The sequence below is a fragment of the Mesoplodon densirostris genome, chromosome 10, assembly GCF_025265405.1.
Source record: "Mesoplodon densirostris isolate mMesDen1 chromosome 10, mMesDen1 primary haplotype, whole genome shotgun sequence".
NCBI classification, from domain to species: domain Eukaryota; kingdom Metazoa; phylum Chordata; class Mammalia; order Artiodactyla; family Ziphiidae; genus Mesoplodon; species Mesoplodon densirostris.
Window position 1 is genome coordinate 104,435,353 of NC_082670.1, and position 17,420 is coordinate 104,452,772.

General features: G+C 53.2%; 1 protein-coding gene across 2 annotated transcripts in view; it reads right to left on the reverse strand.

Moving 5' to 3' along the window:
* The window catches only part of VGLL4 (vestigial like family member 4), a 155,825-nt gene that overhangs the window by 4,254 nt on the left and 134,151 nt on the right, over nt 1–17,420 (reverse strand). For both annotated transcript variants that reach the window (XM_060110858.1, XM_060110856.1), the window contains one exon: nt 2,471–2,693. In XM_060110858.1, coding sequence (XP_059966841.1) covers nt 2,471–2,693 — 223 coding nt within the window. The remainder of the gene's footprint in view (nt 1–2,470; nt 2,694–17,420) is intronic.

Sequence of the window (17,420 nt, forward strand, 5' to 3'; positions counted from 1 at the left end):
GGATCCCCAGACCCGGACAGAAAACATCTGTGAACCAACTGAGCTCCCTTAGGTTCCAGCCAGGAAACTTAACTCCTAAAAACCCGGACGACAAGACAGCTAGCAGGAGCTGGCTGAAGAGTCACCCCAAAGGCAGTGTCAACAAGGGAATCGGGCCTTGTCCACCCCAGGCCTTTCCGGTAAAGAGCTGGATCAGTAGCCACTGTGAAGTCCGCACATCAAACCTTCCTGTGATGGGAAGTAAACAGGAATGACAAGGACACGTCTGTGATGAAGATCTGTACCCACACAGGTGAGCAGGGATGTGCTTGGGTCTAACAAGAAATTCCACACATCCAGGATGGGGGAAGATGCAGCTTAGCAGCAGCACGTGAACAAAGAATCTGGGGCTTTATTAATTCCACACATGAGCAATGGGAAGGAGCCACCAAGAGAGTCGGTGTGACACCCCCCCCGCCCTGTGTGGATGACAATGGCAGACAGGAGAGAACATGGCTTTGAGGCCGGGTGGACCTGGGTGAACCAGCTCTAGTCAGCAGGCAGGACCTTCAGCCCTCTAAGCTTCCATTTCTTTGAGTATGAAACAGGAAGACTCGTACCTGAGGGGCGTGGAGCATCGCCTGAGATGGGTGTGGGGGCCTGGCCCGTGGTCACGTCCAGGAGTCCCGCCCTGCAGGTGCTGGTCATGCCGCACCTGAAGGACAGCCTGCAGTGTGCAGCCCACCTTTTGAAGGGCCTATTTAAACCCCTGAGCCCGTGATCTCCCCACCAGCCCTCTCGTAGTGACGTGCCCTCCATCCTCGAGATGGGGCTGTGCAGCCATGTTCATAAGTGACCTCGCCCCATGGCCAGGCCGGAGATCTGCCTCAGGCTGCGGCTCAACTACCGAGGCCGACTCAGGGAGCTGGGGGACGGCCACGCCGAGCTGGCCATATGATCCAGAAGCAGAGAGAGAAAAGGATGCAGAGACAGGCACGGGGCCAGGGGAGGAAGGAGGGTCCTGCCTCCTATCTGCTCGCCCAGGCAAGAGCCGGCCCTTGCTTCCTGAGCCTGGCTGTACCCACGACCCTGGGTCTGGGAGACGCCCCGGGCCCTCCCAGTATAACTCCCTTCCTTCCTGTAGCTCCAGGGCCTCCCAGCGCCGGGGCGCAGCAGCACTGGGGAGTGTTCACTACGTGATAACTCAGCCTGGTTCTCACCAATTCATACATTAAGAGTTTAGTTATTTGACTCCCTGTCTCCTCCAGACTCAAACTGTGAGCGCCCGCAGCCAGCTTGACCAGTTGCTAACACACTCCCTACACAAAGCAAGTGTCCACGCAGTTTTGTTAAAAGAACAAAGGAAACAAACAGGGTTGTGATTCTGGGCTCCAAGGTAGGAAGCGCAACTGCTCATCAGCCTCACTGGGGACCACAGGCACCAGCACAACCTCGCCCAACGCCCGGGGCCCCTCACAAGCAGGTGTCACAGACAGACTGGGTCAGAACCAGGAGCGGGCAGAGGACACAGCGGCAGCCTGGAGGCTGAGCCCGGCTCCGGCGGCCCCAGCACCTCCTCTGCTCGCTGTCCGCATCCAAGAGTCCTAAGCAAACACTGAGTGAGGACCTATTAGGTCACAGGCCCCAAAGGTTCAGAGAGAAAAGCCATGGGTTCATGCAGTGTTTCTGAACCTCAAGGCTAACGCCTCCTTTTATTAGCTCTTCCCCCACGAACCCCACTTTTTTTTTTTTTTTGCGGTACGCGGGCCTCTCACTGTTGTGGCCTCTCCCCGTTGCGGAGCACAGGCTCCAGACACGCAGGCTCAGCGGCCATGGCTCACAGGCCCAGCCGCTCCGCAGCATGCGGGATCCTCCCAGACCGGGGCACGAACCCTCATATCCTGCATCGGCAGGCGGACTTTCAACCACTGCGCCACCAGGGAAGCCCCCAGGAACCCCATTTTTTAAAGTCTGTTTTCCTACCAAGCAATCTGTGTTTATTAAGTAACTTAATTTCCTAAAAAAAAAAAAAATCCTTGTCTGCCAATCACAGGTTTCTGACCAGCAGGAGCTAATAGCCACTGGGACCACTGACTTCATAGGATTCCAACCCAAAGCAAAGCAACCTAGCATTTAACTCCATCCGTGTGGCCTTATAACGGGTTAACGTAGGATTCCTATTAGGGTTATTACATTGATCCCTAAACGCGGCTGCCAAGGAAGACTGCTAGAAACACAGCTAGTCTAGACCAACCCCACCTCGTGCAAAGAAACTAAGCCCCAAAGACATTAAGTCTTGTCTGAGGCCATTAGTCCCAAGGGGCGAGGCCTAGGCAGGCCCAGGTCAGAATTAAAACCACCCTCAGTACAGAACTGAGCGTGGGGTTACTCCCCACGCCTGTCACCGCCCTCCTTCCACCCCACCCTCCGTCCCCCAAGCCCCCGGACCCACTACCGGCCACCGGCCGAGCCCCACTGGACAAGAGCATACCTGCTGCCGCTCCACTGGGGTCAGGGTGGGCGAGAGGCCAGCCGGCCTGCCGGCGTCCAGGCTGTTCTTGGTCAGTGCAAGGGGCTGCTCCATGCTGAGGCTGGGGAGGGACGTGTACAGGTGGCTGCCGTGCAGGCTCATAGTGGGGGCCACGGCTCGCTCAATGGGGCTGCGGCTCCGTTCCCGGGGGTCTTTCCGGCAGTCCCCGTTGGCCGTCTTGTTCCTGAAAAAGAGGAGTGAGCGCTCAGACAGGAAGACCTGGCAGCTTCTGGGAGGCAAGGGGGCTGGCGACCGTGGTGAGATGCTCACACTGATCATTTCATCCCTCACTTTGGTGTGGGTAAATATTACACAATCGTCACCCCACTGTCTGAGGCTCTGATCAAATAGCCTACCAGTAACTGAGGGGCCAGGATGCTAACCAAGGTGGGTGCTGGGGAGAAGCACCTTCCCAGGGTCCAGAGTCAGCTCCATAGCTCCATCCAGACGAGACGGCAGCCCCCTGCTCGGCAGTCTGGCTGAGCGCTTCTTCAACAAACTCCACTCGCTCGGAGCCCAGAGATCTCACCTGTGTGCTCCAGGCTGGCTTGGTTGGACCAGGATCTGCCTTCAGAAGGATGAAGGTGGTGATGATGCCAAAATAACCCAATGCCTCCTACCTGCCGGGTCCTGTTCTAAGGTTCCACTGGCCTCAGCTCATTCAGTCTTCCCAACAGCACTGAGAAGGGGACCCGCCCCAGACGGGGGGACAGAGACCCAGTGCAGTCTCGTCACTGGCCGAGACTACCGGCCCGCGAGCCGTGGTGTCTGGCTCACGGTGTGGCGGTCAGGCTGGTGTGGAGCGCGGAGAGCCTGGCACGCCGGCGGGAGGGCCCTGCCGCAGGGAAGTCCAACCACGGGCAGGTGCCGACTGGGACCCAGAAGAGGCGACAGCACGGGCCCTGCCTGTAACCTGATGGACCTCGTCTAGGGGCAACGTCACGCACCGCGTCGTCACGCACCGCGTCGTCACGCACCGCGTCGTCACGCACCGCCTCGTCACGCACCGCGTCGTCACGCACCGCGTCGTCACGCACCGCGTCGTCACGCACCGCGTCGTCACGCACCGCGTCGTCACGCACCGCGTCGTCACGCACCGCGTCGTCACGCACCGCGTCGTCACGCACCGCGTCGTCACGCACCGCGTCGTCACGCACCGCGTCGTCACGCACCGCGTCGTCACGCACCGCGTCGTCACGCACCGCGTCGTCACGCACCGCGTCGTCACGCACCGCGTCGTCACGCACCGCGTCTCTTTGAGAATGGGGAGAAGGACTCCGCACGGCAGCGCTAGGCCTCGCGGTAGAAGCCCAGGAATTGCAGCCCAGGTCTCACGCCGGCCCAGGGGTTCTCTGTGCCTCAGGTCTCAGCCCTTAAATCCGCTTTGTTCTCTGCTGCCAAAGCAGTCTTTTTTTCATAACAAAGGAGCAAGTATTTTAACTAAAAATGTGGTCATGACTTCTGGGACAGTGGAGGGATCAATGGACATTAGTGGGACCAAATCAGTTGTAAGCTCAGTTCATCAACTACAGGGCAACGAGCCGCGTAAGGCACAGCATGTAATTTATGGGTGCGTCCCCCCAGCCCCGCACTCTTCTCTGGTCGACTGTACAAAATGACTTAGAAGCAATTAGACAATAAACTTCCAGCCCATGAAGACAATCATGGAAGAGTATGTTCTGGTCACAGTCTAGATGAGATGTTCCATACCACACCACATGGATCCTGGCAATTTTCAAAGAATTACAATACCAAAAATAGAAGAAGAAAAAAAAAAAAGTACTTAATTCTGAAACCAGCCTGTCCATAATTTCATCTTCCTGTGATGATTCAGATGACATGACAGGCCTTTACGGTGAAGGGCTGCACAGTTGTGACCGCAAACACCGAACGTCCCTGCAGAACGGCACAGAGCGGGGACGTCTGGCTCGATGGGCTCCAGGCCCCTCAAACCCAAGACAAGCTGGCTTTTCCCTGAACGGGTGCTTATTACTGAATATACAGGTGACCAGTGTCTGAAAAGACTACGTTGTCACACAGAGTCATCTCCAGCATCAGGTTTCCATCTAAATTTGAATAAAATTCAGTGTTTGATGAGCTTATGTGAATTGCTTCCCTGACACAGTGAGGTTTGTCGTTGTGTCAGGGAACCCCCCCCCCCAAAATGAGGTTTCTAGAGGTCACTTCACGAACTCTGCAAACTCAGGGACTGGACGCGTCACTCGGAACGCGCCTCCGTCCAGTTCAGGCCCCACGATATTCAACCAATGTTAACTGAGCCCCTATTTTCTGACGGTTACAGAGAGGAAGACACAGCCCTTCTCATAGGCTCACGACCACGGGCAGGGGGCGACAAGCTCCCCCGTAACCACCACAGCAGCGGGAGGGGCGCAGGCCCGGAGAAGCGGGCAGAAGGCTGCAGAGTGGCCCGGGCGGCGCCGGTGCTCACACCCCACACCCCGCAGCACCGCGACACTGCTCAGCGCAGCAGGGTGCCCGAGGAGCGGAGGGGACTGTCCCCAGTCAACCCGCAGGGAGCGAACGGGAGAATGGGCCCCTGCAGGCAGGGCGCAGCAGGCATCAAGGACCGGAAAAGACACGGAAACACCCAGAAACCATCTGAAGACCTCGCTGGTTAATTTTAGTAAAATTATACATTACTCAGATTTCCAGCTCATTTTCCCGGTTCCCGGAGCTTGAAGACAGACGTTGTTTTCCTTCCCCCAGTGACTCATACCCCGGGCTCCGCTGCTTCCCGGGGCGTCATGTGCTCCCGGACCCAAACCACACGCTTCCTGCCTGCGAGGGGCCCCGCGGCGCCTCCGTTCTCATTAAAGACGACGTTTGCTCGGGAAAGAGTCCAGAGGGCTCGCGCGGGGGGATGGACGCGGATGGGCAGCCGATGACAGGAGGCTTGGGGTCCACGGCCCCTCCCGGAACCCATCCTCATCCTGGGGAGGGCGTTTCCACAGAGAAAACGGGAAGGGGCTCAAAAGCACAATGGTGTCGGGGAAATGGGTGCCACGTGCTGCCGCTCTGCCCTGAGGCGAGAAGCCAGCCATGTCCCCAGTGTCCAGGGAAAAGTAGCCTCAACTCCAGGCAGTGAAACTGAGGAAAGTGCATCCACTTGCACACTCATCAGCGTGAGGTTTTCTGGCCCTTCAACCAACCGGGGCTCAGAGTTGAAGGAAACCCTCGGGAAGGTCTTACTTGACAATCTCGGGCCTCAACTAAATTCCTTACCTCCTGACATCAATTAACTAAACCAAGGGGAGTCTCAATTCTTAGCACAGGGGAGGGATGTGGGGATGAGGCATTTTACTTAGTGCTTTGGAGGAAATGTTCTGGGGCCCCAGGGGTCCCCATGCTGTAGGCCCCTCGGCCCAGCCCGGCCCCTGTGTCCCCCACGCGGGCCCAGGCTCCCGTAATACAGGAACATCCCTGAGGTGACAGGGTGTCCCGGCCAACGGGATGCAGAACACCCCCGGCAGGAGTGGACTGAAGGTCTGTGGCAACACCCTCTGTGCACGAGGGCGAGGCGTATATGGAGGTTCAAGGAAGGCGGGCGCAGGGCCCACGAAGGTCGCGGCGAAGACCGAGCCCTGCCTCCGACTCACCCAGCTTCCCTGGCCTCGGCATCCCTCACACAAGCGTCTCCGCCCTCTGGGAACCTACAGGATGGCAACAAAGCTTCACCTTCATGGCCCAACACGAATCACAATAAAGTTGTTAAAACATCTTTAATTTTAGAAAGCTTCCTCAGAGAAGATACTTAATGCCATTGAACTGTACGCTTAAAAATGGCTAAAATGGTACACTGTATGCACTACAATTAAAAATAATAATAATTTTAAAAAACTAAAACCAGAAAATGTCTCTCCCCTGCCATTACTTGCTGAGTTGCTGGGTCTGTAACGTGGATCAAGTAGATGGCCCCGTCCCTGTCTCGCAGAAAAGAGGCCCGAGGTGAGGATGATAAACGCTTAGCCTGAGCAGTGGAGGCGGGACGGCAACCAGACACCCAGCCGCTCAGCCATCCTCACTTGCAGGCCCCCGTTATCACCCACCCCTCCATCCCCAGCTTCCAGGAGGCCCTCCCTGACCCCCCAAACTGCAGCGCCAGAGGGCACGGTGGGGACCTGCACGTGCGTGAGGGGACAGCCCTGCAAGGCACGGGGCTGAGCACAGAGCGGGTGTTTTAACCACCATTCACTAAGTGAACTATTTTTTTAAGAAATTCATTTATTTTATTTTTGGCTGCACTGGGTCTTCGTCGCTGCGCGCAGGCTTTCTCTAGCTGCGGCGAGCGGGGGCTACTACTCTTCGTTGCGGTGCGCAGGCTTCTCATTGCAGTGGCTTCTCTTGTTGCGGAGCACAGGCTCTAGGTGCGCACAGGCTTCAGTAGTTGTGGCGCACGGGCTCAGTAGTTGTGGCACATGGGCTCTAGAGCGCAGGCTCAGTAATTGTGGCGCACTGGCTTAATTACTCCGCAGCATGTGGGATCTTCCCAGACCAGGTTTCAAACCCTTGTCCTCTGCATTGGCAGGTGGATTCTTAACCACTGCGCCACCAGGGAAGCCCCTAAGTGAACTATTAAAGTACACATATCATGTGTAAGTCCAGTTAGGATCTGTGGTGAACGAAAGGGAATTAAGGCAATTTCAGAGGAAATTCCCAGCAGGAAAGACTTTTTTTTTCTGAAAAATGCAGAATTTAAGGAGCATTTAAACATCAGCCATAAATAGCTGTGAAATAGTTTCTCCCTTTCACTACCTTCCCCATCGTTTGTTTCCCCTTCCCCCGCTTCTAAGTGTCCCCCAGGTCATCCAAACCTCACGCATCACCCCCTTTCTCCTTGTGAGCAGGAGAATTCACTGCTTTCCAACCAGGCGGGGGTGTGTGTGTGGGTGTGTCCAGGACATCCTGGGTCAGTGTCGTCACTCCAAGGTACCAATTTCAGACGGGAAGCAGCGGGGCAAGACAGCGCCGCCAGGGTGTGTGGTGTGGAGGGAAGGCGTTGGCATGCGGAGGGGGTGGGAGGTGAGGCAGAGGTGCCCTCCTGGTACAAAGTGGTGAGCTGTGTGTCATGGGCGGGAAAAAGCTGAGAAATACTGGCATTCAGAGCATCCCAAAGGCACAGAGGGACCGGGGCCTGTCTGCTGCAGTGCCCAGCACGTCCCGCTCGGCAGTGACACGGGGCAGCTGTCTCTGCCTTTGACTGGGGGGAAGACTGTGTCGTATATGACACCTGCCACCACTTAACATCACTTAATAATCAAGAAAAAAGCCACAGCCCTACCGCATCCAAGGTTCAAGGGAACCCGACCTGAGCATGGAGGACCGTGCAGCTGGCTGGTCAGATCCCTGCCCCATCTTTCCACCCGAGTAACATGCCACCCCCCGCCACTAACTCTCCCCCTTTCTGCTAGTTCACATTTCAAAAACCCACTACCTGGAACTAAGCGACACACTCCTCACTGGCTCTGTCCCATGACATGTGTGACCTGCAGTGCCAGGGAGAAGCACATCCATTGCAGCGCTGCCCTCAGAAAGACCTGCCCAGAAAGAGAGAGCATTACGGGCTGGGGAACCCCTCCGAGTCAACTGCTCACCTGGATTATCTTCATTATCACCAACTGCCGTTCCCTGAAAGCACTTATCATTATCACCTTATTAAATCCACCACAAGGCTGCAAAGTCAACATCAGCATCTCCGTCGTGTAGGTGTGTACACTGAGATCCAGAGAGGTTAAGTAACTTGTCTAAGGTTGCAAAACTAGCACAGTACAAGGGTTCTATTTATATCTGACTGGCTCCAAAGCCTCTCCTTTTCACCTCCCTGTCTTGAGAGAGGGATGCAGAGAAAACTACAAAGACCCACGTACCCACCACCCAGAACTGACAGATGAAACCGCACCATCCTATTTGCTTCACATCTTTCCTTCCCTCTTGAAGGCTTAAAGCTGCAGAGCACGGTCCTCCTTCACGGCCCCCAGGCCCCCGCCCCGTCTTCACCCCTAGACACACCCGCCGGCTTGTATTTGGAGATTGGAGATTCTTCCCACCTGCGCCTTTGTCCTCTGACCACCTGCGAACGTATCTGTAAATCAGAGCAGCACATTTTACTTTCCCATCACCGTATGTACGTAACAGCCGGGCTTTTTCCCCTCACGTGTTTCTGGCCTAGAGATCCGGTTCGTTCCTGTTCGTCACCTGCCGTACAGGCTTCCTTCACAGGATCCACCAGTTTGTCCATATACAGCTGCCCCGACAGGCGTCTGGCCATGTCGAGTTTTCCTAGTTATCAACAATCCCACGGTGTTTACATTCCTGCACCTGGGTGCCTCTCAGGTGCATCTCCGGAGGGAAGGCTTCGCTGCAGGGTGCCCCGCCTTCAGGGCCAGCGGGTGCTGCCGGAGCCCTTTAGGACCCGGCGTCCACTGCACTCCTCCCACCACTGCGCCCTCAGTCACGTCTGGCACCAGCGCAACTGAGGGCCTCTTCGTACATTTGTTAGCCAGAGTCCACTTTCTTCCTTCAATTACCTTTTATCACTTATGGGTTGAATTGTGTCCCCTGCCCCCAAAAGAGGCTGAAGACCCAACCCCAGTACCTGTGCTTTTATTTAGAAACAAGGTCTTTGCAGAGAATCACGTTAAGATGAGGGCATTAAGGTGGGCCCTCAGCCAATGACTGGTGTCCTTCTAAAAAGGGGAAATTGGACAAAGTGACAGACATGCACCAAGAAAAGATGACGTGAGATGTGAAGACGCAGGGAGAATGCAATCTATAAGCCAAGGAATGCCCGAGGCCACCGGAAGCTGAGAGAGAGGCCTGGGACAAGCCGTCCTCACAGCGCTCGGAGAAGCAACCCTGCCCTCAGCTCCATCTCAGACTTCAGCCTCCGTAACTGGGAGGAAATACATTTCTCCTGTTGAAGCCACCCAGTCTGTGGCACTTGGTCATGGCAGCCCCAGAAACTAATACAGTTTCCATGGCTTTTACCCCCAATGCTTTTACTTCTTTAGATATTCTCCACATCCATGTTTTTTCTGCTTTATCTGTAATTAATCTCTTCCCCCCCACCACCAATTTTTTTGAAGCTTGGTCTGGACATTTTCAGAGGCCCCTAAGATCCACCGGACCTGAGGTGTCCTTGTCACACATACCTGTCATCACGAGGACATTTAATCAGCACTGAGGTGACAAAGTGTGTGAGGCCAGGCCTGCCGGTGAGAAGCTGGAGGGCCAGCTGCCCCCCGACTGCTCCTCCAAGTGCAATTCAGGAAGCCAGGAAAAGGCATCCGCCCGCCCCTGTGCGGTCCGCACAGGACCGCAGACCCTCATCAGCCAAGCCATCCTCCCAGCCGTCCAGCTCAGGACCACTGCAGGTAGAGAGTGAACGAACCAGCAGACCTTCTCCTCAGTCCTGCACGGATGGGCCCGTCGATAACCAACCCCAAGGCCTAGGCCAGCTGCGTCCAACACCCGCCTTCTCTCCCCAACGCCCGCGCCGGCCTCGAGGGTGCCCACACCCTTCCCAGGGCAGGAGGAGGGAGACGGAGCCGAGAAGAGGCGCGCCCAGTGCACAGGCCGGCGGGGGCGGGACGGGGGCTCCCATCAGGCCAGCCCTCCCCCTCCTGCCTCAACTGCTGCCCACTGTTCGGTGCTCAAGGGAGGATGACCAGCTCTGGGTAGGGGAGAGGACAGGCGTATCTGAGGAAGGCTTCGGCAGTCCTCACTGGACTCTGGCTCTTTAGATGAGTCAAAGGTCTCCAGTCGCCGCCCTCAAGACCGAGCGGCACTGAGAGCACCGCCCACAGCTCCACAGTCTCCAGCCCTGAGACGCCGTGGCTGCACTGGCCTCCAGGGAGCCAGCCCCAGGGGACCCTCCAGGGGACCAGCCCCAGGGGACGTTTCGTGGCTGCTCCTCCTGCCTTGCTCCGTCCCCCAGATGGTAGGTCTCTCTTCCCTCGGGCACAGTCACTGCGCAGACCCGCGTGGAGACCCAGGGCACCCAGGACACCCGACAGCCGTCACCTGGGCCCACGGCGGCCACTTCCGTAAAGGTTCTAAACAACCGACACGTAAGCCTTAAGACACAAGATATTTTAAAACTTGTAGTTAGAAACCCGTCTGGGGCTTCCCTGGTGGCGCAGTGGTTGAAAGTCCGCCTGCCAATGCAGGGAATGTGGGTTCGTGCACCGGTCTGGGAAGATCCCACATGCCATGGAGCGGCTGGGCCTGTGAGCCATGGCCGCTGAGCCTGTGCGTCCGGAGCCTGTGCTCCACAACGGGAGAGGCCACAACAGTGAGAGGCCCGCGTACCGCAAAAAAAAAAGAAACCCGTCTGAAACATCCTACAATTGACTTTTCCTTTCTTGGTGACTTGGGATCTTTATTATAAACGTGATTTCGGGATGTGATGGCCCCGCGGCAGGCCCGTCTGTCCTGTGCTAAGGCTCCTCAGCTAGCTCAGCAGCTGCCAGCGCTGGGTCCACTCCCCTCGTGTCTTGGTTTCCTCCCTGGTCATCCTGGGGGCAGGCCTGGCGGGAGGGTCCCTGCCTGTCTGCTCGGCCTCTGCTTTCCCTTCTCCTCGCGGTGGGCCCCGAGGCCAGGCAGCCAGATGCTGCGCTCCGGCTCCGAGAACAGGGCCAGCACTCAGGCCTTCTTCGCTTGGGGAGTCAGGGCTCCCCAACCTGCTGCCCAGAGAGGGCGAGACCTGTGATGTCGGACCACCACCCGGAGCCCCTCTCCCAGCAGCTCAACTCTGTGAAAATAAGGGACTAGGGACTAGTTTTCTTTGACTAGAACAGTCTGTGCATGTTTTCCATCATTAGCTGAGACAAGAGGAAAAACCGAAGTTTTAGAAAAGAGGTCAACCCTGAGAACGCGACGGGGAAAGCCCCTCCCCCCTCCTCCCCCAACCCGGGTGGGCCACGGCCGCCATGAGAGCGGCGGGCATCTACCCGCGGGCGGCGGGCGCAGCACGGGACCACGTGCAGCCTGAGCTCTGCTTATGGACTCAACGGATCACGTGGGCCACACGTGTACACTCATTCATTCCAAATGAATGGAGATGTGGCTGAGACTAATAAAATACAAATTAATTTAAAATTCCTCCTGCTACTAAATGTGTAAGTCATTTTTGTCATTATGTATCCTCTAGATGAATGATATTAAAAAATAATACAGGGCTTTCCTGGTGGCGCAGTGGTTGAGAGTCCGCCTGCCGATGCAGGGGACACGGGTTCGTGCCCCGGTCCGGGAAGATCCCACATGCCGCGGAGCGGCTGGGCCCGTGAGCCATGGCCGCTGAGCCTGCGCGTCTGGAGCCTGTGCTCCGCAGCGGGAGAGGCCACAACAGTGAGAGGCCCGCGTACCGCAAAAAAAATAAATAAATAAAAATAAATAATACAACCACTTTCCTGTTTTTGGCATCGAAGTCCTTGCACCAGGGGAGGGACAGAAACATCATGTCCCTCCTTCTGCACAACAGCTACAGTGTCTGCAACGCACACAAACCGGGGGCAGCTCGTCTGTCCCACTGCACAGCAGCAGAGGTGTCACTGTGGACTGCTCTGCTTGGCTATCCAACCACTTGGGACGGCTGGGTGAGGGAGAGAGGGGTGACACTAAGAGAGTGGCTTTTCTTTTTTTAATAAATGTATTTATTTATATTTTAATTTTTTTTGGCTGCGTTGGGTCTTCGTTGCGGTGTGTGGGCTTCTCATTGCGGTGGCTTCTCTTGTTGCGGAGCACAGGCTCTAGGTGTGTGGGCTTCAGTAGTTGTGGCCCGCGGGCTTGACAGCGCAGGCTCAGTAGTTGTGACGCACGGGCTTAGTTACTCCGCGGCATGTGGGATCTTCCCGGACCAGGGCTCAAACCTGTGTCCCCTGCGTTGGCAGGCGGATTCTTAACCACTGTGCCACCAGAGAAGTCCCAGAGCGGCTTTTAAGTGCACGGTGTCTGCAGGAGCTTTGCTGGGGTCAAGGCGGCAGCTCCCCGCACCAACACACAGCCCTCAGCCCGATTCTAAGATCTCCTGACAAAGCCTTCCTTATGCTAGAAATGCGGAGCGTGGAACCAGCTGCTCAGGCAGGAGGAAGACAGGCGCACTCCGCTTCCGAGCCATCCGCCAGCCCGGGACTCAGCAGGGAGACACGGTGGCCCTTCTAGACATGCCTGCATTGAGACCCATGGACCTCCTGCCCTGCTCCCAAGCCCCCACGAGTCAACGTGGAGAACAGTGCCGGACACACAGTATCTAATTCATGAATGAACCAACCAAAAAGCAAACGGATTCTTAGGAAAAAGCAGCACCAACAGGTCTGAATAAGACAGGAACCCATGAAGCTCCAGGGAGGCATCGGGCCCAAGGGTCACTGGAGAAGCAATCCCAGCCCCCGCAAGGCCACCAGGAAGGGGTGGTCTGCAAACACCTCCAGGGTCATTTCTGCTCCCTTCTTCTGGGCGGGGGCCGGCCCGCTTTCTGATTCCATTCAAGTTCTTCGGAAGGCTCACTCTTAGCTTTTGCTCCACATTCTGTGACAAATCGCTGGAAGGCATTACACACTGTTTAGGGAAGAGAGTGGACGCTTTGTCCTACTCAGAAGAAGAGAGCTTCGTGCTGGGACGGCTGTGAACCCCAGAGAGGGGTGCGAACAGCAGCATCCTCACATGACGCCCTGTGGCTGCTTCTCACACCCTTCCCAATGACCCTCATACCATCCTAACACCTTACCATCCCGTCATCCACCTCCACACACTCTCCAAAGTAACATCCATCTTTAAGTGTGGTACCCAGAACTATGTATAATACTCCAGAGGAAATCTAAAGAACAGAGCACACAAGAAAAGATAACTCCCTTCAATTTACGTAGCACATTTTAAACCAAAAGTCAGTGCAGAAGGTCTAGTAAGAACCAAGGTCAACAGAATAGAGTATCGAAATCAGGATGATTCTGAGACCTGTAGTCAACTGGGACTCCACCCGGAACAGCACGACCCAAGACACAACAGTTCTGCCAGCAGCCTGGTCCCACAGTAACGTGTAGTCTCCTAAAATCCTCCTAATTCAGCTATACTTGTGACACTGTATTGGCCAAAGAGAGAGATAAATGAGTTACTGCACACGTCTGCATCACAGGCGAATGCCTGTCAAAGACAGAGCCGCACATTTCCTCCCTGTGCTCTTTGGTTTGCTGCAATTCCCTCCTGCCCTTCACATACCCACACAGTCGCCTTCCTACACCTGAATGCAAGTACCTTCCCAGCGTCCAGCCCCGATGGTGGCAGTGACCAGTTCCAAATTATTCTGTGGACTTCTTTATTTTTTTAATTTTATCGCAGTATAGTTGATTTACAATGTTGTGTTAGTTTCAGGTATACGGCAAAGTGATTCAGTTAAACATATATATAGGTTATCGCAGAATATTGAGTAGCATTCCCTGTGCGGTACAGTAGGTCCTTGTTGGTTACCTATCTTATATATATTAGTCTGTGTGTGTTCATCCTAAGCTCCTAATTTATCCCTCCCCCCCACCCATGTTTCCCCTTTGGTAACCATAAGTTTGTTTTCAATATCTGTAAGTCTGTTTCTGTTTTGTAAATAAGTTCATTGGTATCAATTTTTTAAAAATTAGATTCCACATATGAGTGATATCATATATTTGTCTTTCTCTGACTTACTTCACTTAGTATGATCATCTCTAGGTCCATCCATGTTGCTGCAGATGGCATTATTTCGTTCTTTTTATGGCTGAGTAATATTCCATTGTATATATGTACCACATCTCCTTTATCCATTCATCTGTTGATGGATATTTTGGTTGCTTCCATATCTTGGCGATTGTAAACAGTGCTGCAATCAACGTTGGGGTGCATGTGTCTTTTTGAATTATGGTTTTCTCCAGATACATGCCCAGGAGTGGGATTGCTGGATCATAGGGTAGTTCTATTTTTAGTTTTTTAAGGAATCTCCATCTTGTTTTCCACAGTGGCTGTTACCAAATTACATTCCCACCAACAGTGTAGGAGGGTTCCCTTTTCTCCACACCCTCTCCAGCATTCGGTTTTAGACTTTTTGATGATGGCCATTCTGAATCATGCGAGGTGATACCTCACTGTAGTTTTGATTTGCATTTCTCTGATAATTAGTGATGTTGAGCATCTTTTCATGTGCTTTTTCGCCATCTATCTGTATGTCTTCTTTGGAGAAATGTCTATTTAGATCTTCTGCCCATTTTTTGATTGGGTTGTTTTGGGTTTTTTTGATACAGAGCTGCATGAGCTGTTTGTATATTTTGGAGCCGTGGACTTCTTGACAATAGAGGATAAGCTCTAATTCAACATATTCATTCTACACTAAACAAAAATTAGAAAGACAGTTTTTCTTTTAAAACCACCCACCTACCCTGACTGACATCAGAAACTTTGCAGGCAAAATTAAATTACTTACTGAATTAAATTACTATAAAACTATACTAGAAAGTTTGAGAATTTAAGTATTGAGTATATAAAGTGATTAAATATTCATTTAATAGAAGATACTGAGGCATCTACCAAATATTCTTTAAAATAGTTACTACTGTTACTATTAAATTATTAGTTATTATGATTATTAGTAATAAAATTATCATTATTAAAGGGCCTTCAGGACCTTGCATCTGAGAGCACATTATGTACGGCATTAATTCCCTCTGAGCATCCGTGTGATCTGGGTTGAACTCCATCTTTTTGAAAACTAGAGGAAGAGGTTAGCTAAGCCATTGTTTCTCTTTACTTAGATTACAGGGTAAGAACATGATCTGAATTTCTTAAAGGTTATTTCGAGGACTCTCCGGTGCTTAGAAAGGCTACTAATGTATTGGCAACTGATAGGCAAATTACCAACCAATCTCTATTCTTGAAGCAAAGTTCCCAAGGGATCTAAAAAAGCCAATACTGATGGCTTACTTCATTTTCCAAGTTACAAAAATGCATTTCTTAACAAATATTCTTATTTTCAAACTCTTCAGAGAATTCAGAACTGACTTTCCCTATAGTGTCTGCTTAGTTTTACTGTAACGTCACTAACATCTGGCTATTAAAATCATATTTAATCCCAAACCTGGGACCTGGAAAAGGAACCCAGGGGAACCTCATGACTGTTCAACACTGAAATGGCATCTCCCCCGCAAACTCCTGAGTGGATGATTCTAAAAATGTCTTCGGAGAATCCAGGACTGCCACCCCCAAATACCCCAAGGGATGCACCCCTTTCCTTTTCACAAGGACCTCCCACACCAAACGGCAACGGTGACTCCCAACCACCCTTTAAATTAAAATGACCACGCCCCAGAGTCCTCACATTGCCACTCCCCACCATGAGGCCCCAAATGTCACATCCTGAGAGCTGAACGTCTGTCCTTCAAGTTCTTACCCCCTCTTGACACACCGTTCATCCCAGCCGCGCACGGAATACAAAGGCTGAACACATAATAGATTCGTTATTGTTTATTCAATTGAACCAAAGTTAATCATTAGTCTTTGGAAGGTTTTTACATCTTTTTTAAAAACTCTGGCAAAATACACATAAAATTTACCATTTTAGTCATTTGAAAACATGCAGCTCAGAATTAAACACATTCACACTGTCATGCAGCCATCTCCACAACCCATTATCAAGAAATTTTTCATCTTTCTGAAGTGAAACCCTGTACCCATTAAATATGAACTCCCGGTTCTCCCTCCCTCATCACCTGGCAACCACATTCTCTTCACTGCTTCTACGAATGTGACACTCACTCGAGAAGAATCACACACTCTTTGTGCTTTTGTGACTGGCGCATTTCACTTTGCATAACGTCTTCAAGGTTCATCCACGCGGTGGCAGGTGCCAGAACCGCGCGTTCCTTTTTTAAGGCTGAATAATATTCCATGGTGTGGATCTATTCATTCCTTGATGGGCACTGGGTTGCTCCCACCTTCCAGCTGCCATGAATCATGCTGCTGTGAACACGGGCAGGTGTACAGATACCGGTTTCAGGTCCCTGCCTTCACTTCTTGTGGGTCTATACTCATGTGTGGACTTGCTGGATCAGATGGTAATTCTGTGTTTAATTCTCAGTCCTTAGGCGTTCTGACAAATCATTGGTAGTCAATGGCCCTCTCTACTAGAGAAAAATGATGTTTCCAAAAGGATAGGTCTGGCTCACAACAACAACACAAACACAAGTCTCTGTAAACACAGTCCAAGTGGTTCATGAGAGAAATGCTGAAGAATAATGTAAGCATTTGACGTAAAAAGGTAAATAAACAAACACCACCCAACACCAGCTCACCCAACCCTGCAGCTCCAGGCACACACTGGGGGACTGCAGTCAGGGGTGTGGTCAGCGCCGGGGAGCATTTGGAGACTCACAGGCTACACATCTGCGGTTCTCATTTCTCACTATGGGCCTTTAAAAATGACTTCAAGCCGTCTAAGGATGGCTAGTGTGAAGAACAGTAATAGCTACCATTTGTGTGACATCAGCGTACAGTTCTAGAGAGTGTCCCGCACACATGTCATTGTTAACAGATCTGCCTCAATCTGCAGCCCCTCCTCGCTGCCCCGCAAGTGTGTTCCTCAAATGGCCTGCCCTGCGGACAGGTGAGGGCGCCTGGACACCGGCTCCCAGGCCGGCCACCTCTCAGTCTGCATCTGAACCTCAGCTTCCTGTCAGGGCCAGGAGGGAGGAGGCTGCTCGCCGAGTTACGTGGCAAGTTCCCGAGAGATGGGACAAGAGCCCCATGTCCTGAGGCCTGTGGAGGGGCCTCCTCTCCAGTGGGTCCTGTGCCCTAAAGCAACTCACAGAGGAGGGCCTCCAGCACCCTCTCCACGGAGGGCAGTGGTCACATGGCTGAGGTCGGAACCTCCAGACTTCAA